This window comes from Sciurus carolinensis, chromosome 6, assembly GCF_902686445.1.
Source record: "Sciurus carolinensis chromosome 6, mSciCar1.2, whole genome shotgun sequence".
Lineage (NCBI taxonomy): Eukaryota > Metazoa > Chordata > Mammalia > Rodentia > Sciuridae > Sciurus > Sciurus carolinensis.
Window position 1 is genome coordinate 62,895,817 of NC_062218.1, and position 22,423 is coordinate 62,918,239.

Genomic DNA, 22,423 nt, shown 5'->3' on the forward strand with positions numbered 1-22,423 from the left:
AGCTACTTAGTGTGATTTTGAGGTTTTTATAATTTCTATTAGTTTTGGTATTCATAATCCTACAACTGCTGAGGTTGGAGTAGGAGAATGATAATCATAATCAACATTTGAGTAGACCTTTCTGGTTTTCAAAAAACTTCCATTAAGACGCCATAGAAAAACATAGAAGACTAATTTTATCTGATTACAAGACTTATTATAAACTCTAGCAATTAATACACTATCATATTGGCAGAAAGATAAAGCTAATAGTTCATGGAACACAAGTCCAGAAAATGTAAATAAATATATGTGCACACAAACACATACATGTGTATACATAATATATACATGCATTTATATAGACAACCTATTTTAAACAAGGATGTGAAAGGTTGTTTTTCTTCCAATAAATATTGCTAGAATAATTGAATGGCTATATGTAAATGAAAGAAAACTGAAAGAATGAACAACAGCAACAAAGAATGTTAATGCATGCCTTATACTTTATAGAAAAATTACTTTAAAATATATCACAGGGGTTGGGGAGATAGCTCAGTCGGTAGAGTGCTTGCCTTGTAAGCACAAGGCCCTGGGTTTGATCCCCAGCACCCAAAAAATAAATAAATAAATAAAATATATCACAGATAGAAATGTAAAACCTAAAACCTTAAAATTAGAAACCTTCAGATAAAAAATCGAGGTTTGTCTAACACCAAAACTACAGTCCATAAGAACAAATTGATAATCTACACATCCTAAAATTTAAAACTTCATTTAAGAGAATGAAAAGACAAGCCATAGACTGTGCAAATCATGTATCTGATTAAAGACATATCTAGAATATATAAACAAAAAACTCAGTAATGAGAGAACAGTTAAAAATTGGATCGTCTTGCACACTGGTGCACACATGTAGTTCCAGCTACTTGGGAGGCTACTGCAGAAGGATCACTTTAGCCCCAAAGCAAAAGGCCCAGTCTGGGTAGCTTTTTTTTTTTTTGCACCAAGGATTGAACCCGGGTGCTTAACCACTGAGTCACATCTCTAACCCTTTTTTCTTTCTTTTGTATGTTGAGACAGGGTCTTACTAAGTTGCTAAAGGCCTTGCTAAGTTGCTGAGGCTTGCATGAACTTGCAATTCGTCCTACCTCAGCCTCCTGAGTCTCGAGTCTCAGGGATTACTGGACATAACATTTGAATAGACAATTTACCAAAGAAGAAATGTAGATGGCAATTAAATATGAGAATACTTTCAGTATTTTAGTCCTTAAGAAGATGTGAGTTAAAACCACAGTGAGATACCACTTAAACATCTATTAGAATGGCTAAAAATTTTTAAATTTTATTAAATTGTAGAAGGTGAGAAACTGAAACTCACATACTGCTGATAGAAATGTAAAATGTTGTAGTTGCTTTGGAAAATTGTTTGATTGTTTTTTAAAAAGTTAAAGGGGTTTGGGCTGTCTTAGGTAGAGCACTTGCTCAACCTGTGTGAGGCCCTAAGTTAGATCCCTAACCCTACAAAACTAAAACAGAAGTTAAAAATACACCTACTATGTGATTCAGCCATTCCACTTCAAGGAATTTACCAAAGAGAAAAGCAAGCATTTTTTTTTTTTTCTGGCTTTATTTTTTTTTGTTTGTTTGTTTGTTCTTTTTAGATGTACATGACAGTAAAGTGTATTTTGACATATTGTACATGCATATTTTGATTCAAAGACTAATAAAGAAATGTTCTTAGCTGCATTTCTTAAAAAATTCCTACTTTCAGCCTTTAAAGGTAACATTTAGCTGTGGAAGAATGAGAGGGAATATAGCTGCATTTTTTTAATAACCCAAAACTGAGAATTTATTTATTTTTATTTTTATTTTTTAGAAGAAGATAAGTTTTATTGCTTTGCTAGCAGAAAGAGAAGCACAGGAGACTCCTGCCCCAGAAGCTGTGCTTTTGCCTATCAAGGGGGATAGGGGGCTTTTAAAGAGGTGATTCAAAGCAATATTCCACATGTTCTCTGTTGGAGTTGTAATTCACTTGTTAATTTGGGAGTTAGTCTTTTTTTGAGATCTTCTGGTGCCATCCCCAAAGTCTGAATTACTTTGTTCCTGTTCTGGGTGTGTGCTCAAGGACAGTTAACTCTGCCTAGGAAGGGGAAGAAAGGCAATATTGTTTCCCCTGAGATTAGGGAGGGGGAGAGTTTAGGGAGGAGCAGGGAGAGGAAGAGAAAGAAACATGTCCATTTTAAAAGTAAGTTGCAGTGGCAGAGCAGCAAGGGCTATATTTAAAGCATAAAGTAGACCACTACATTTCCCACTATCAATTTCTATATTCCGCTGGGCACGGTGGCGCATGGCTGTAATCCTAGCAACTCAGGAGGCTAAGATAGGAGAATCTCAAGTTCAAAGCCAGCCTCAACAACTTAGCAAGGCCCTAAGCAACTCAGTGAGACCCTGTCTCTAAATAAAGTATTTTTTAAAAGTGCGGGAGATGTAGCTCAGTGGTTAAGCACCCCTGGGTTCAATCTCTGGTACCAAAAAACTACCTTCCATTTCTGTGGAAAAATGGGCAAGGACTTCTTGAAGCTGCTTCCTGCTGAGAGAGGGTGAAGTTGGGAGAAGTAACCCAAATCGTTCTTCTATATCAGGTGGGGTACAGACAGGGTGTTCAGCAACAGGGTAGTCCAGAGGTCCACAGTGGCAGATGGCAGGTGACTGGACAAGACATACATAGGGCAGGGATCATGCTAAGACAACAATAAACAAGATAGCATAGCATTACTTTTTTGTAAACAATTAGCACAAGAGAAATTAGTACTTCAGCCAGTCTCTGAAAACTGTGAAAATAGTAATTTATAATCATATCAGTGAAAAGTAGGAGGTTAGGAAGATTTGTAGGTCTATGAGTTCAGGCTCAGATTAACTCAGGACAAACCTGTGACTCTAGAGTCCTTTGTGATCATAATTAGGCATTCCCACAGAGGAACCTTTACTTTCTAGTTTCCAACTTATTTTTGGTAGGGCCGACACACATCTTAAAGTTATATTTTAAAAAATCATTGTCTTTTCTTTCAAATGTCCATGTAGTACTATACTTTGGTTATACTCTTCTTCCAGGTGTTTAAGATCAAATTGGTCAAAATTGACCTTGTTCCTATCTACTGTTAAGAGTCAGGTAAACCAGGCATGGTGATGCACGCCTGTAATCCCAGTGGCTTGGGAGGCTGAGGCAGGGGGATCACAAGTTCAAAGCCAGCCTCAGCAACTCGGCAAGACCCTGTCTCTAAATAAAATGCAAAAAAAGGGCTGAGAATGTGGCTCAGTGGTTAAGCACTACTGGGTTCAACCCTGGTACCAAAAAAAAAAAAAAAAAAAAAATGTCAGCTGAGATTCCTCAGAGATCACTCTTGGGAATATGTGCAAAGCTTCTTGGCTCCTTTAGCTTTCCTCTAAAAGTTGTGCCATCTTCCAGGATGGGTCAGGGTCTTGCTGACCTTACATGGCTTCCCTTGGAAGCATTATAGGGATATCCCCCTCTCCAGTGATCCTCCTTTTTACCGAATATGCACTGGTTAGCTTCCTGTTCTCTAGTGTCCGCTTGATCTCCCTGATCAGCCGATCAAGTGACTCACCAGAGTTGTAGGACCCAGAGAGGGGTCCCATCATTTTCTGGATCCTGGCTGACTTTAGAGGGCAAGGGTCAAAATGTTGGCCACTTTTTCCTTGGCCCTTTTATTTCTTTGTCTTTTGTCTACAATTTTTTGGTTTTAAACATCCAGCAGGCCAGTCTTAAAGTGGGAGTTATGGATAATAACTATAATTTTATTATTACCCCTTCCTTTTAATTGGAGTTAGTATTAATACTGCAAGTCAGCCTTATATACTAACTGTCCTGTAGGTAATGTCTTATTGTCTCAAATTAATTCAGGTTGTTCTGTGAGAAGTAGCATTTCTGCATAACACTAACAGGCAAAACAAAACAGAATCTTAAATGTCCCTCATACATGGATAAACAAACTACAGTATAGTTTTATAATAGAAAACTAGTTATTGATAAAAAAGGAAGAACTGTTGATATAGGCTACCACCTTAGTGAATCTCAAAGTAATTATGTTGGATGAAAGAAGATAGTCAAACGAGTACATATAGTGTGCTTTCACTTGTGAAGCAGGTTCACTGTGTACTTGTTTCCAGCTAGTTTGAGTCTAGTGAAAAAGACCACACTCATATACAACAAGTTATGTGAAATAGATTTATGACCTATAGATAAGCAGCAAGGGACAACAGAAGCCTAGGATTCATATGAACTAGTCCCCTGGGCTCAGAAAGCTGCATTTTGGATGGATGGAGTCTCAGCCATTTCTGTCACACTTGTACTGCAGATGAGGGACCCCAGAAAGCAACCTGCTCATCCATGAAGTATGTGACTCACTGGGCTGAAATGTTGAAGAACATCCTGTTTCTAAGTGGGGACTGGAACAGAGCCTGGACTGTGGCAGTCAGTCCTTCCATATCTCAGGGTTTTATATTCCTAACACATTCCACGGTTAGTTTTAAGAACTACAAGTGAGAAAGGGGGAGAATTTGGTTAGTCCAAGGCTACCCAGAGAACTGTCCTGCACCATTTATATACACTTTTAGATGATCAAACTGAAATATTGTGACAAGATTTTGTTTTCTGAACACAAAGGAAGATGGACACACAGGGAAGGTCTGAAGGGTTGGGTGCAAAAAGGGATAAGGAGGGATGGAAATGTAGCTCAGTAATCGGGACTCGCCTTGATCTGCAAGGCCGTGGGTTCTGTCCTTAGTGTTGCAAAAAAAAAAAAAAGCCCACCATCAAACAAAAAAACAACCAAGGATGGAAAAGGATGCTTTTGGAGAAGATGGATATGTTTATTTTTTGCAGGTGGTGATTATTTCATAGGTATGTCCATCTCCAAAGTATCTCATTGTACATTGAATGTGTAATTTATTGTTGTTAATGATACCTCAGTATCATTACTTTTTGAACAGTACTTTTTGAACAGTTACCATTTAAATCCTTTGAGTAGAGCAGAAAGGAAATTAGTATTTCCAGTTTACTTTTGAGAAACTGAAGCTCATTTCCTCCAACTACTAAATGGCAGAACTAGACATCATCTAGGTATTGAGCTTGTTTGTCCAGTGCTTTTTACTCTTTGTGATGATATGGAATAAGAAGTTGCTACCACCCAACTTGCCATCATGTTGGCTTAGGAACCAACTTCCTCAGCAAGACTCCTAAAGTGAAGAAGTAAAATCAAGAATCAATAAATGGGGGCTGGGGCTATAGCCCAGTTTTAGAGTGCTTGTTTGGCATGTGTGAGGCACTGGGTTCGATCCTTAGCAGCACATAAAAATAAACAAATAAAATAAAGGAAAGGCATGCTGTCCATCTACAACTATAAAAAAGAGTTAAAAAAATCAATAAATGAGATTATATTAAACTAAAAAGTTTCTTCACAGCAAAGGAAACAATCATGAAGAGAGAGCCTACAGAATGGGAGAAAACCTTTGCCACCTGCACCTCAGATAGAGCATTAATCTCCAGGATATATAAAGAACTCAGAAAACCTAACACAAAAATAACCCAATCAATAAATGGAAAAAGGATCTGAATAGGCCCTTCACAGGAGAAATATGAATGGTCAAAAATGTATGAAAATATGTTCAACATTTCTAGCAATTAAATGTAAATTAAAACTACACTGACATTCCATCTAACTCCAGTTTAGAAGGAAATTATATATATGAGAATAAAATGTTCTCTGAAAATTTTTGGTTTTATTTGTTTATTTTTTTGGTATAGGAACTCTCAACCACTGAGCCATATTCTCAGTCCTTTTTATATTTTATTTTGAGACAGGATCTCACTAAGTTGCTTAGGACCTCGCTAATTTGCTAAGGGTGGCTTTGAACTTGTAATCCTCCTGCCTCAGCCTCCCTAGCTGCTGGGATTACAGGCATGTGCCACTGTGCCTGGCTCTGGAAAATTTTGACTCAATTTTTGTATTGTCTTTTGGGGGAAAATCTCACTTAGGTAGTTGGTTCCATAATTTCCTTCTTTGTTTAAAAATGAAATTAAGTTAAAACTTCTGCAGTACTTCCCTTGAGTTACTCTCCAGTTCATAGCATCTCTGGATGAATGTCATAGTTTTTATGTAAAGATCAACAAGTGTAGGACATGTTGGCACAACAAGTACAGGACGTGTTGGCACTTGGCAGGGAATCCCAGCAGCTTGGGAGCCCGAGGCAGGAGGATCGCAAGTTCAAAGCCAGCCTCAGCAACTGAGCAAGACCCTTAAAATTAAAAATAAAAAGTAGCTCAGTGGTTAAACACCCCTGGGGTCAATCCTGGTACAAAAAGAAAAAAAAAAAAAAAAAAAAAAAAAAAAAAATCAAGTAATAGCAGGAAAGGGAAATCTTCTCCAGAGCCCTGAGGTGAATTGACTACCTCTTTGTGCCACTGAGAACCATGGTGTACCTTTATTCTTGAACCAATTATACTGTAGCAGGCTAAAAATTTTGTGTGTCTTCTCTTAGGGATTATTAATTATATTATGTTCCATCAGCTAGAATGAAGTTTAACACACTGTTTACTCAGTTTTGAGGTGGTGAATTAGTCATATAAATGCAGTTGCATTGAAGTGAAAAGCTATTTTTATCACCAGGATTAAAGGATATTTCCCTTTTTATCTATATTTTCCTTTCCAGGAAATGGTATCAAACTGTTTTAGGTCCTTTGGAACTTTCAATTCCATTGAAAAAAGCAAAAATAGATTTCTTTCATGAACCCCAGGGGTATCTCTATTTTTCTTTGCTGAAAATTTATATGACAATATAGGAGCACATCATTAAGGCAAAATGTACATTTTTGCCATGTTATCTGCTTACTTTTTATACTTACATGTGACTCAACTTGAAATAATAAATTTAAAGAGTATGTAATAAAAATACCATATCTAATAGCACAGTTGTCTTTATCATAGCTTGTTTTATGTCATCGTAGAGGCTGTGTTGAACCAGCCTTACAAAGTAAGGCAAATGGATAGAAATTATATATTTATTAGCTATTTTTTTCTCAATGAATATCTTGTGTTTTAAGAATACAGACTATGAAGATGAAAAGACATTGAAGAATCCAAAATATAAAGATAGAGCTGGAAAACGCAGGGAGCAGGTTGGAAGTGAAGGAACTTTCCAAAGAGATGATGCTCCTGCATCTGTTCACTCGTGAGTATTGAAAGATATTGCTTGGGACATTCTTTGTTTCATAATTACATTCATAGGTTAGTCTGACAGGGCAGTATATTCTGATAAGTAACTTCTAAAGCAATGGTCAGAACATGATGGAAATAAGTCTATTTTTCCTGTGTTCTAATACTAGCATTTCATTATTTGCCAGACATTTGTATGTATACATGCATATTATTGCCACACATCCCATGTAGGCAAGGGAAGGGGATCCTGTAGAAGGAATGGGCTGGCTATAAAATAAAAAGCTAAAGAAATTTATTTATTTATCAGAAGTAATGACAGAAGGCAAAAGTATCTTTGAAGCAGGGGCATGACCGATTAAGCTGTTCATAAGGATCTGGCTCTAACAAAAGAAGGAGCCTGTGCTTGGTTTGTTTATAGTGGTACAGATCAAAAGGGGACCAGTAGGAGCTTCTTGTGATAAACAAGATGGGGTAGAGTTAAGCAAACCATTTGGCTCTTGTGGGTCATTCCTACATCCAGGGCCTGTATTTGAATTTCTGTGGTGAACTAACACAGGCTAACCACTTGACTTGGGCAGTCTTGATCGGTTATGATAACTGAGAGTTCCTAAGATGAGATTTTCCTGGTTAATGGTCCAGCTACGCTTGGTTCTCATACAGGCCATGGTGGCTTCCCACAGCATTCTTTTGCACATCCATAAGTATGCATTGCAGACATTCTAGACACCCAGTTGTGTGAGTATACTTTTATGTACCAGACATCTAGAAGCCTAGGCTAGTAAGAAATTGTGGTGAGCTAGTATTTTCTTTATTATTTTAATTATCTTATGGAACTGGAGATTTAACTCAGGGCCTCACACGTACTAGACAGTTCTTCTAGTGCTGAACAACATTTCCAGCACTTTTTACAAAATTTTTATTTTGAGACAGGTCTCCTGAGTTGCTCAAGGTAGCCTCAAACTTGCCATCTTCCCATCTCATCCTCCCAAGTAGCTGGGACTATAGGCATGCACCACCATGCCTGGCATTTAATAATTATTTTAGCACTCAAATTCTTTTGTTGTTGTTGTTGTTGTTGGTACTGAGATAATATTTTGCTTATTTTTCTTTGATTCAGTTCTTTTCTCTTGGTAAGATAGCTTTGGTAAATGTGAAAAATGTGATTTTTAGGTCTATATTATAACTTTCTGCATTTAATCATGTTAGGTACATTTTTCCATTCTCAATTGAGTCAAATTTTAAATCTTTCATGTAGAAGTGGTAATTAAAAATTTTGACTAAATATTTTATCAGTACCAAGATATACTATTTGTGTTAATTTTACAATTAACAAATCGCAGGGGGTTTTTCCACATTTCCTTTATTAATGTATTATAGTTGTGCATGGTGGTGGAATTTGTTGTTACATATTCATACATGTGTACAGTACAACAATGTAATTCATCCAGTATTATTCCCCAGTATTTCCTTTTTTCCCCTCCCTCATTCCTTCCCCTGATCCCTTTCCTCTAGTCTACAGATCTCACTTTGATTTTATGAGATTCCCCCACCTTTATTCCTTTATTCTCTCTAGCTTCCACATATGAGAGAAAACATGACCCTTAACCTCCTGAGTTTGGCTTATTTCACTTAACATAATGTTAACCAGTTCCATTCATTTTCCTGCACATGGCATGATTTAATTTTCGTTTATGGCTGAATAAAACGCCATTGTGTATATATACTACATTTTCTGGTTATTGTTTTTTCTTTTTGCGAGGCAGGGGCAAGTGCTGTTTTCTTTATCTTCATCCGTTGATGGATCCCTAGGCTGGCTCCATAGTTTGGCTATTATGAATTGTGCTGCTATAAATAGCAAGTTTTTTCTTAATGGTACATAAAACAGTGGTGCATCTTACAACTCTGAATCAGATTTGATGGAACATAGTATTAGATACACTAAGCATTTTTTAAGATGAGTATTTTTAAAATAATTGCTGAAGAATCTTAAGATTACATTAGAATTAAATTAGAAGGATATTTTGTAGAACTAATAAGATATTGGAGAACGTGAAATTAAAACACCTTAATTTAGCAGAATATAAAATTGCAGCAGAGAATACTGATAGTGAATGAGAGGTTTTATTTCACCTGAATTTATCGTTTTTATTAATGTATAGCACATGCACAGAGAATTATACAAATGGTAACTATCCAACTCAATGGTATATCGTAAGATTAACACATTACAGAATACACATTTCCTGGACAACAAAAAGAAGCTTATCAGTAACCCCAGAAGCCTACATTCCTTTTACTCCTTGTTCCTGGTAATTACTATCCTGTTTTCATCCCTAAAGATAACCACCATCCTCCCAATAGATTAACTACCTATTTTAAAGTTTTAAATGAACAATTTAGCATTTATTTCGTTTCTGTATTCTCATTGTTGCACATGATTTTGTTAGATATAGTTTGTTTTCATTGTTGTATAAGATTCTGTTTTATTAACCTCAGTTTATTTGTCCATTTTATCATTAAAGGACATGAATTGTTTCCCGTTTGTTGCTATTAAATTTGCTGGAAGAACAGTTCTCGTACATATCATTCGGTGCACACGTACTTGCTTTTCTGTGATGTAGTTCATGTAGGACTAGAGTTTGTGTATTTAATTTTATTAGGTATTGTCAAGCAGTTTTCTAAAGTTGCTGTACTACATTTTTAATTAATGAATTTATTCTAAGTGGCTTAAAAGTCTTTTATAAATCAGTTGTCCTCTTAATTTTCCTTAAAGTGAAATTACTGATAGCAATAAAGGTCGGAAGATGTTGGAGAAGATGGGTTGGAAAAAAGGAGAGGGCCTGGGAAAGGATGGTGGAGGAATGAAAACTCCGGTAAGACTTGCGTTTTCTTTGATTTATTTATTCTTATAGGAGACATTTAGTGTGCACAATTAATGTGACAGACATTGCCTTAAGTACTAGGAATATAGTAGCAAGCCAAAACAGATTGCTGCCTTTGTGGCATTCAAATTACTGAAGATGAGTTTTTTTTTGTTTGGCATTTTATGTTTTAGGGAAGTCTCATTTTGAATTTTTTCCCTATATCTAGACTAGACTATAAGTGTTATTTCCTGAGACAAGGGTTCTTCTGTATCCTTTTATTGTATAGTTCTTTCTTTGTTTTGCAATGTTAGGGATTGAACGCAGGACTTCACACATGATATGCAAACACTCTGCCATTGAACTGTACATTCAACTCGTTCACTTCTATTTAATGGTATCCTTATCATGCCTGGTATTAAACATTGCAAAAACAATTAGTGTTAGTTTAGCAATAAGCAGATTCTGTATTAACTGGGAAATCTATTAGGTTCAAGAATTAGAGCATGTAACCTGCAATATAGAGAATACTCTTCGTAAAATATGCAGTAGGTTAATTCTGCATATTTGGAATGATGGGAAGTTCTAGCTTACTTTCACAAAAAACCTTATAAAGTAACCTGACTGTAAAACATTCATGATGATTAACTGATACCAAAAGGAATAGATGGACCACTGTTAATGTAAAACCAAAATTTCTGTAGGCAGGGTAGAATACAGTTTGGTAGTCAAACCTAGGTTAGAATATGTATGAGCTCTGTCATTAATGAGCTCTGTAGCTTTGGGCAATGAACTTCAATTTTCTTATGGAAAATGGTGTGTTAACTCTTTTCCTAGGATGTCTGAAAATAAAGCCTATAAACATGGTACATTTTATCAGACACTCAGTGCTGGGGATCAAACCCCCAGGTCTTCTAGAATGCTAGACAGGCATTCTGCTGCTGAATTATTATATCCCCAGCCCATCTTTATTATTCTTTGTTTAACCTTCTTTTTCACTTATTTAGGTTAGGATAGGGACAGGAGGTTCAAATACATCCATGGCTTTTACTTCTGGTTAGAAGAGAATGATGTATTTTGTAACATCAAGAAGTGTGGCAGTTGCTTTTTAAGGAACATTCCATTTTCTCAAAAGTTGGCTGTTCTTAGTGACAAGCAAGAAAATGTGGAAAATGTTCCATGGATAATGGTATACTTAACTCCTGTGTGTACTTGATGCAGCTGACAGATTTCTAAAAATTTTTTATATTAGTCTTTAATAAATTAAGGAATTATAGTTAGAATAACAAGTTAGACACTGAAGATTTTAATGTTTAGATGCTCACATAAGTCCTTTGCTTAATTTTTGATGACAGATCCAGCTTCAGCTTCGGCGAACACATGCAGGCTTGGGGACAGGCAAACCATCCTCAATTGAAGAGGTTCATCTTCTCCAAAACAAGAGTAAAAAAAACTGGGATAAAGCACGAGAGAGGTTTGCTGAAAACTTCCCAGAAACTAAACCTCCAAAAGATGTACCAGGGACCTTGCCTTGGGTAAAAGGGACTGTAGAGTGAAGGTCAGTCATAGAACAAAATTGAAGCTTTTTTTTTTTTTTTTTTTTTTTTTTAAGAGTTTGGAAACTCTTATTTTATTGCAAAAACTTTCTCCCCAAAAGAGTCAGTGACACAAAGAAACTGTATCACAAATTACCCTCTTCTGATTCAGAAATGTGTAATAAAGTGTGGTTTGCAATTTTTAAAAACCATTTTTTAAACCAATAAATAGTGACTGAATCAAGTTATGCAGTGAGTGGACTAAAGTTCACAGGGCATGGATAAGCTTATCAAACTTTATTTTATCTTGTAATTTACTACATCCATATAAGCAACTAGTCATGTAAGCAAAATACATGTAACCTCTAATATCTTAGATGTACATTTGTCCTTGTCTCCATACGTTCATCATTACAAGATAACCAGCAAAGGAAGGAAACATCAAAAGTTTATGAAACAATTCTGATTATGTGCATCCTTGTTTATGCCCTTTAGAACTTAGATAAAATATGACCAGAAAACATGATATTATCCTTGAAAAAGCTAAGGTAACATTATTGAAGAACTAATGAACAGGTGTCATGTTGTAGAAAATTAGTCCTTTATTTTCTTCTGTGAAGAATCCGTTGATTTGTACTATATATTCAGCATTTACATTTGGTTTGTTTCTTAGCTGATGAAATATTTAGATATGAGTACAGTATTGACATGATTCAGTGTGCTAGCATTTGTAGTTTTGATAAATACCATTGCGGGCAATGGAGTTGTGTCAGAGAACTCTGATTTCTAGTGCAAATGGATTACCTAGCCACAGCCTCAAACGCAAGATATTTATTGAAAATGTCCTTGAATGCAATAAAAAATCATTTTAACATTTAAAAGACCAGTTTATTGAGACAGTGATTTAAACAAGTTGATCTACTTTGAATTTGCAACCAACCAGAATTTTCCTCTGTAAATTGATAGGGAAATAACAAAAGGATAGCCTCCAGTGTTGGAGAACTGCAGTGCAGCTGTCGGAGTACAGGTGTCACTGCTCTACCAGTTATCACCATCCTTTAACTGTGGAATTACTGTTTTAGAGGAGTGTATATAAACTGTAGCTCTGTCACCTACTATGAATACATATCTTCAAGATTTAGAAATAAGGACAAGAAAACCCTGAAAATAAAAGCTATATAACTACAGAAGATAATTCAGACAGAAGGCAGCCTTTTAGCATTTCCAGTTTGCATGGTACACAGGGTAGTTAGGGAGAAAGGGTGATGGGGAGAGAAAAATTATGACTAAAGGTAAGAGACATGACCAAACAGTCAAGTCCCTAGAGGCTTAGGCTATAATTCCTGATTTTGGATAAAGTACTCCATATCCTTCCTGGTCACCTACACAGTTCAACATGTATGCACATTAGACTTGAAGGCAGCAAGAGTGCCCTGCATTATTTTTTCTAAAACAAGATAATACCTATTGATGTAAATTTGGTTCTGCTGCTCGCACCCTGAACAGGTAACAATATAGGACCCTCAAAATAGATTGTGCTTCTGGTAGATTTCATTAGAGTACAACTGTGTATAATGTTTCCCTTTTTTTACATTTGGGAAAACATTTTTCATAATTGTGTGTGGGGTAAATTGCTTTTGGTTTTGGTTTTTGGGTTTTTTTTCCCCTTTGCTAAGAGAATGGAAAACTTTCTTGAAAATGGTGGTAAAAATTGAAATATATGTATGTAGTATTTGCATTATTAAACCCCTTTGAAGATCCAAAATCTGAGGGCTACACCGCATAGTGATTAATATACTGAATAATGTCTGGGTGTCTTTCCATCTATAAGAATGATATTTATCTGACATATCTGTGCTGAATAGCAAAAGAGAAAGTATATATATAAAAACTTTGTAAACTGTAAAAGTCATACAAACATGAGATTCTAGTTGGTTAGGAACATAAATGTGAGTTATATACAATGTGGATAGTACATAAAATTGTTTTATGTGTAAGATTTTAAATATTAGTTATATGGTATAAATTTGCTTCATTTAAAATAGCTTTTAAGTATTAATTTTAAATATAGCTACAGGTTGCTGAATTTTAAGAAATTATCATATTTTTGCCAGAACATGAGAACTGAAGAAACCATTCATATTAAATTAACAGAAATTGTTTTCTGATATTAAATTGTAGAAGAAGCACTCTTATCCTAAAAAAGAGGAACATTTTTCTGCTTTTGAAATAGTTTTTACTTTCAATGTTTCATTTTTATTCTAGGTGTGAATTTATGAAAAGCAGTTTATTCATTCAAATCAGAAGCCTTCCAGCTCATGTATTTATTAATTTGGGATATTCAAAGAGCAGGCACAGGAAAATAAAAATCTCAAACAAGGGAAAGAGGTTTCAGAGCTTGTATACCAAGGTTATTGTACAAAGTTGCAAGACAGTTGAAACACATTGGGGCACAATCCCTGAAGATGCTCTCAGGAACAGTTGAAATTATTTTCCCTAAAGTTATGTTTTAAGTATGTACAAATATAGGGCATCACTGATATCTCTGCTCTGATTCTTTGATTTAAAACATTCTGGTTTTTAAAATTGAAAGTAGAAATATATTTGGATTCTGTAAGGCAGTGTTTATGTCTCCTGCTTTATTTGTTTCAGTGTTCACTTCTGGTTTTACAGTTGCAAAGTGATTTTGGGGACTGTACCATTGTAGTCATGTCTTAAACAGGAAGAATGGGGAAAGATCAATGTTCAGTGTTAGTTCTAGTTCTTCTTTATCAGGAAAGCAAAATTATACTTAGAAAATATCACCATTGACTTCTTAAGGTCCTTAGCCTTCCACACAGAACCACAAAGCATGACTGCCCATAGAAGGGATACTCTAAAAACAGACAACAGGATGGTCATAGTTGGCTTAAGCCAATCATGAACCATCACTTTGGACTGAGCATGTTGATGTTAGAAGAAGTTGGGGCTCAATGAACAAAGCTGAAGGGGGACAAGTAGATATTGAATGAACAGGTAAATTTCTACCAGATATCCCAAGTACCCATTAGTAGAGACCAAAGGGTTGGTTAAATTGTAATGCATCCTTAGTATGTATTATTTTGTAGCCATTTAAATGAACAAGATAGAACATTCTATACCTTGATGAAGAATAATATTCTGTCACTATTTTCTGATTTTTTTGTAGCATGGTGTCATTTTTTTATTTTTAAAACATAGGGATACATATTGAATTTTTAATATTAATGGCCCAGTAATGGCCCGGTAAGTGAACAGACTGTTACTTATTATTTCTGCATTTGAACTTTACTTTTTGTGGTTGGTTGGTTGGTTGGTTTGTTCCTTTCAAGACAGGGTCTTGCTGTGTCACTCAGGCTGGCATTCTTGAACTCTGGGCTCAAGTAATCATCCTGCTTCAGCCTCCCAAGTAACTGAGACTACAGGTGCATGCCACTGCACCCAACTCTAAATTTGAACTTTAGAAATATAAATATTTTTTCAGTAGTGGGGGTTGAACTCAAAATGTTTTACCACTGGGCCATATCCTCAGTTCTTTTTATTTTTTTAGTTTGAGACAGGGTCTCACTAAATTCCTTAGGCTGGCCTTGAACTTGCCATCCTCCTGTCTCAGCCTCCCAAATTAATGGGATTACAGGGATGCACCACATGCCCAGCTAAATTTGAACTTTGAAGGGTAAGCCAGTTGGGCATAGAGGCAGATTTCCTGTAATCCCAGTGACTCAGGAAGCTGAGGCAGGAGGATTGCAAATACAGGTCAGCTTTAGCAACTTAGTGAGACCCTGTCTCAAAATAAAATAGGACTGCAGGGGGATCAGGGCTGTGGCTCAATAGCAGAGTACTTGCCTAGCATGTGTGAGGCACTGGGTTAGATCCATAGCACTACATACAAAAATAAGCAAATAAAATAAAGGCATGCTGTCTGTCTACAATTAAAAAAAAAAAACAAAAACTGGGGTGGCACTGGGGATGTAGCTCAGTGATGTAAGAATCCCTGGGTCCTGGGTGCAATCCCCAGTTTAAAAAAAAAAAAAAAAAAGCCAGCGTAATTTTGTGGTTCATTGTGTCTACATACATACATTTTTAGTAGGTAAGAATTTACCTAATTGTCTAGGTTGGTCTCAAACTCCTGGGCTCAAGTGATCCTCCCACCTCAGCCTCCCAAGTAGCTGGGACTATAGGCAAACACCACCATGCTTGGCTTCTATATTACTTTAGGAAAGGAGCCATATGGAGAAATGATGGTGAGATCTAGCGGGCCAACCCTAGCTCTCAGTATCTCTTGGGAACACAGAAACTACTATTTGAACTCCAAGAAGAACTAGATTTCAGATATTTGTATGTCAAAAATCTTTCAGCAGCATACGTTAATTCAGCAAGTAGCCATGAAATGCTTAACATAGGCCAGGTACTGTTCTAGTCACTAGGGGTAAGTAATGGACAAAGACAAGACTGCCTGCCTTCATGGAACATACATTTACTTTTAGATTGTGTTTGGCAGAATGCAAAGGCCAAGTAATACATGAAGACCCTGATAATTCCATACAGAATTAATTCCCAAATTGTTTTCATTCCAGAGTTTGGGAGTTGGGGGAAAGGAAGAGGAACGAGCTAGAGTTTTGTGTGTTGGTTGGTTTCTTTCATTATGGTTCTAGGGGTTGAATCCAGTGGCACTCTACCACTGAGCTACATCCAAGCCATTTTTAATATTTTTATTTTGAGACAAAGTTTCTTTAAGTTGCCAAGGCTGGCCTTGAACTTCAGATATAATTACTTGAACATTATTAATTATACAAATTAATGAGTTTAGAGAAACCCCTATCAGGTCCCCTCTTGCCCTGCAGGAGTTCTGTCTCTTCTCACTTGAATACATCATACTCTTATACTGGGGCGTGGGGATAAAAGTCTGGGAACGTAGCTCAGTGATAGAGTGCTCCTGAATTCAGGCTCAGCACTGAAAAAACAAACAAGTTAATGGGTTTCACTATGACATTTCCATACATACATTTCCTTCAGGTATATAGCTAGTAGTAGTATGGTAGTTCTATTTTTAGGTTTTTTGGGGTAGGGTACTAGGGATTGAACCTAAGGTGTTTCCCCACTTCACTACATCCTCATATCTTCACATTTTTTTCTCATTTTTATTGGTTCATTATAATTCTAAATAATAGTGGGATTTGTTGTTACATATTCATACTAAAATTTTTACTTTGAGACAAGGTCTCACTAAGTTTGTGAGACTGGCCTCAGATGTGCAGTTCTCCTGCCTCAGCCTCCTGAGTTGCTGGGATTATTTAGGTGTGTGCCATCACATGTCTCCCCATTTTCAGTTTTTTGAGAAATCTCCATACTGATTTCACATTACTTCCAGTGGTAGCTAATCCTTCCTTTTTCTCCATATCCTTGCCAGCATGTTTTTTTTTTTTTTTTTGGGGGGGGGTGGTTTAGATAATAGGCTTTCTGATTTGGGTAAGTTGGAATCTCAGTAAAATTTTGATTTCCATGGCCGAAGATGTTGATGAGCATATTTTTATTGAACATTTCTTTTCTTTTTTGGAGAAATGTCTGTTCAGGTCGTTTGCCCATTTATCAATTGGATTAGTTTTTTTGTTAACTTTTTTGAGTCCTTTATATATTCTGGATGAATAGTTGGCAAAGATTTTCTCTCTGTAGATCGTCTTTTTATTGATTATTTCCTTCATCATGCAGAAACTTTTTAATTTGATATATTTTCATATTTAACTTTTGCTTTTATTTCCTGAGGTATTAGAGTCTTATTCAGGAAATTGTTGCCTGTGCCAATATCTTGGATTGTCTCCCCTGTTTTTCTCTCAACAGTTTCAGAGTTTCAAGTCTCACATTAAGGTCTTTGATTCATTTGGGGTTTTTTTGGGTACAGGAGAAGAGATAGCAATCTAGTTTCAGTCTTCTACATGTAGTAATCTAGTTTCCCCAGCACCAATTTTTCTCTTATTTTTATTGGTGCAGTATAGTTGTACATATTGATGGAATTTTAGTTACATATTCATACATGTATACAATGTAATTTGGCCAATATCACTCCCCAGCATTTCCCCACTCCCTCCATGCCTCCCACCCCTTGGTCCCTTTCCTCTACTGATCTTTGATTTTTAGGAGTTCCATCTCCACCTTTGTTTTCATTTTTCCTCTCTAGTTTCTGCATATGAGAGAAACCCTAAGACCCTTAACCTTCTGATTTTGACTTATTTTGCTTAACATGGTGGTCTCTAGTTCATCCATTTTCCTGCAGATGTCATAATTTCATTTTTCTTTATGTCCAAATAAAACTCCTTTGTGTATATGTACTAACTTTTCTTTATTCTTCTGTTGATAGACACCTAGGGTGGTTCCATGGGCTACTGTGAATTGTGCTGCTATCAACATGGGTATGCATATATCACTGTAGTAAGATGCCTTTAAGTTTTCCGGGTAAATACTGAGAAGTGGTAAACTGGATCATATCTCATTTTTTGAAGAGGGTGTCTTGTCTCCAATATGTGCTTTTGGTATCTTTATCAAGAATCAGATGACTTTAGGTGCATGGGTTTATTTCTGGGTCATCTCTACTTTTCCATTGCTCTTCATGTCTGTTTTTATACCAATATCAGGCCATTTTTGTAATTATGACTCTGTAGTATTTTTGTGATGCTTCCAGTATTGCTCATTTTGCTGAGGATTGCCTTGGTTCTTTGGGGTCTTTTGTGCTTCCATGTGAATTTTAGGATTGCCTTTTCTGGTTCTCTGAAGAATGTCATTGGTATTTTGGTGGGGATTTTAGTTATGTTTTTGAGAGTTTGGGACCTGTAGTCAGTGGTAGAACCTTACTGAGTCTCTAGCTTCTCTATAGTTGCTTGAGAGTAATAATAATTGCCTGCATAGACATTTGAGTTTACAGCTCTAAATCTGAGCAGTATATTATTGAAGTATCAAAAAAAAAAAAAAAAAAAAAAAAAAAACCAGCAAAACAAAAGAAAAACCATTAATCAAGTCACTGGAAATTGGTGTTAGTGAAAAGCATGTAAATCAAAAGAAAATCCCTGGAGGTTGAAGAGCAAACAGTTGGGAAAGCTTGTATTAATGGAGGCAAATAATGTCTCTGCCTGCTGAAGAATGTCTTGTCAGGAATTCTTCCATCAAAAAGCTACCTGTCGCTGGGAGCTATGGTGAACTCCTGTAATCCCAGTGGCTCCAGAGGCTGAGGCAGGAGATTGCACGTTCAAAGCCAGCTTCAGCAATGGCGAGGCACTAAGCAGCTCAGTGAGACCCTGTCTCTAAATAAAATACAAAACAGGGCTGGGGATGTGGTTCAGTGGTCCAGTGTCCCTGAGTTCAATCCCTGGTACTTATCTCTGCCCCCTCTGGTCCCAAAAAGCTTAGCTGTCTTCATCTGTTTAAAAGTGCTATGGTATTTCATTTCTCAGTAAGCAGAAGACTGGGAGAAGTTGGTAGAATATTATTAAATGTATTTAAACATGTGACAACATATTACTTAGCTTCCAATTACTAGCAGACTTCAGAGGGCAGGAAGGTTGCCAGCTCATTCATCTGATCATTACTTATCTTGACCAAAAGCCCATGAGAATATATACTGAAAGAATAAAGCTCTCATTATCATTTAATGTTTTCCTTTAAAACCTCATTTTAATTCTATGAAATCAGATTTCAGAGAATGTCATAATTAAGATTTTCATTTTAAAAAACCATTTAATACCATTTAAATATATAATGACTCCCCATGCTACCTAAATTCATTCACATCATAAACCAGTTAAAATTGGCTTTAATCTTTACCATGACCATGCTACCTTTACTTAACCTTAATATACAATGCTATCAAGACCAATTTATTAGCCACACAAAAATAATTATCATTGCTTTTTATAACCTTACCTTATTAACCAGAAATGTTAATCTGGGCTCTGAATAATTGGCAACTATTTTTTAAAATTTATCCTGGAAATATGAGTATTTGCTAATTTAAGAATGGAAAAAAGAATGTGCTAGAAACTCCAGTGTCCACTCTAAAAAAAAGATGAGTTCCAGAAAAATTTTAAGCATGGAGGCACTTTTTGAATAATTGTATAGTCTTCTTGTGATTACTTTGAAAGAAAAACTCTCTCAGATACATTTTTGCATGTCAGATTACTTAGTAATTACGAGCATATTGAGTGTTGATTGGAGCAGCTCATTAGCTGGGGCTGGGGTTGTGGCTCAGTGGTAGAGCGTTTGCCTTGCATGCGTGGGGCACTGGGTTCGATCCTCAGCACCACATAAGCAAATACAATAAAGACATTTGTCCATCCACAACTAAAAAAAATTAAAATTTTGTTTTGATAGAAAAATAATTCTGGCAGGAAGGAGAATAACTTGGCAAGCCTTTGTGGTTTTCATACAACTGCTCTCAGGGACCCTCCCAAGGAACCTGCCCTAAACCCTTAGGATTGGTTTTAAGATTCTGTTTGGCAAAAGAAATAGACATTGTAGTCATTGAGTTCACACTGTGTATCAGAATTTTCCCGGAGAATATATTTCTGCTTACACCAACCCTGGAAGGATGTATTATCCTCATTTTATAGATGAGGAAACTGAGTTTCAGAGGGTTAGAGTGATTGTCAATACACCTAACCTCGGTGGTAGGAAGGTTAGATTTTTTTAAAAAATTAACATTTTTTTGTGGTGCTGGGGATTAAACCCAAGGCCTCAAACATGCTACACAAGCATTCTACTGCTGAGCTATAGCCCCAGACCAGAAGCTTAGATTTTAAATAACATCTGACTCCAGAGAGTCACAGTAACTCCTCACACTAACCAGCTTACCTAGTCAACTAGACCATAATCAGTGCACAAATTCACAGATGCATTCAGAACTGCAGAGATCAGTTAATTCCCCTGGAGGTGTTCTGGATAGCCACCTTCCAGGTATCTGTCCCAGGAAAATCCAGAGAGACTAATACAAGTAGGTATAAATTAGGACCCCCCCCCCCCCCCAGTGTAGTGTAATTTTTGTGAAAGAGGGGCTCACCCATTAGGCACATTCCTTCCTCACATCTGCCTTACTCCACCATACAGTGCTATAGTAGGCAGAATAATGCACTCCCTGCAGGGATGTCTGTATCTCAATCCTTGGAACCTATCATTATGTTAACATTGGGGATAGGGGTTAAGGTTGCTAACCAGCTGAGCTTAACATAATGAGGGTCCTTTAAGTGATTAATGTATGGTGAGAGACTTGACTGGCCCATGCTACCCTTAGAGATGGAAGGGGGCCACAAGCCAAAGAATATGGACAGTCCTTAACTGTAAAAGGCAAAAGCCAGATTCTCTCCTAGAGCCTCCAGGAAAGAACACAGGCTGGCCAAGACTTTGGGATCTATTTGGGACTTCTAACCTACAGAACTGTAAAACTGATTTGTGGTGTTTTAAAAGTCACTAAGAATATGGGAAGATACACACAGGTTATATGCAAATACTATGCCATTTTATATAAGAGACTTGAGAATCCTCAAATTTTATATTGTGGGTGGGGAGTCTGGGAACTAATTCCCTATAGATACTAAGGTACCACTGTAATTCATATTTTTCTTTGCCTTAATGGTGAAAAATTTATATTCTCTTCCCCAAACATGCTTAATTTATGTAAATTAACTGTCGGGCTTTGATTTGTATATGCAACTTAAAGACTGTTGAGTTTCATAAATCTCTAATCAGTGGGAAAAAAGTCACTAAGATGTGTAATCTATTACAGCATCAATAGGAAACTAATATAAAGGCCAACCTCACTTCTGGGAAAGCTGTTGGCCTACCCCTGATAGCAGAGTTTGTGGGAGGCAATAGCCAACGTAAACCCATGTGTTAACAAAACACATAGACCAAGATCCAGAGCTCCTAGTACTGCCAGAGATGGGCTAGATTAAAAGAGGCCTTAAAAGGAAGTGCAGCTGTTTAGCCACAGATGTGAATGGACCCATGGACTGGGCTTCAGACCCTAATCTGTTACTATCTGTGTTGTTTTCTGGAAGTCACTTAATCTTTTGGAAGTTTGGGGTGTCATTTGTAAACCATGAACAGTTCTTTCTGCTCTGCCTGCAGGGTGTTGTGAGGGCAAAAGGAGTGGATTATAGAGAGGGGGCTGATGATTGCTATACACAGGTTCAGTTCTTGGTAGTGAATCTGATGGAATTAGTACCTTAATGCTGTTATTACTTTTAATAATATTTTTTAGCAAAAGAATATGTGTGTGACTTTCAATGTTTTCAACTAAATCTGCAGTTAACAAGAAAATCCATTTAAACCAATCAACTGATTCACTAAAATGTCCATTAATGTTTTAATGTATTTCCTGTAATCATAGCATATTAGAGCCAAAGAGGACCTTAATGATCACCTCATCCATTTTCCAAGCAAAGAAGCACATTCAAGATGTTGAAAGGTAAGGTTAGACCTTTTGAAATAGAATTCCTTGACTAGACACAGTGTCTTAATCTGTAATACCAGCAACTCTGGAGGCTGAGACAGGAGGATCACAAATTCAAAGCCAGCCTGAACAACTTAGTAAGGACTCTGTCTCAAAATAAAAAGGGCTAGGGGTGTAATTCAGTGGTAGGACCCTCCTGGGTTTAATCTCCTGTACTGTAACAAACAAGGGGGGGAAAAGCCAGACCTCTTTAATGAGTCCAAGTAATACAGAATTTTTTAAATGCAGTGTTTATGAATCTTGTGTGAGATTTAAGGATACAGACAGTTATTTGAAACAGAAACTCAGTCTAACCCA

At 36.6% G+C, this 22,423-nt stretch overlaps 1 protein-coding gene across 1 annotated transcript in view; it reads left to right on the plus strand.

Annotated features, from left to right (window-relative positions):
* Aggf1 (angiogenic factor with G-patch and FHA domains 1) overlaps nucleotides 1-14,237 on the plus strand; it is a 40,117-nt gene extending 25,880 nt beyond the window's left edge. Inside the window, exons 12-15 of the mRNA XM_047556677.1 lie at nucleotides 7,103-7,230; nucleotides 9,991-10,090; nucleotides 11,434-11,636; nucleotides 13,879-14,237. Coding sequence (XP_047412633.1) covers nucleotides 7,103-7,230; nucleotides 9,991-10,090; nucleotides 11,434-11,634 — 429 coding nt within the window. The 3' untranslated portion in view covers nucleotides 11,635-11,636; nucleotides 13,879-14,237. The remainder of the gene's footprint in view (nucleotides 1-7,102; nucleotides 7,231-9,990; nucleotides 10,091-11,433; nucleotides 11,637-13,878) is intronic.
* Nucleotides 14,238-22,423: the final 8,186 nt, after the last annotated feature.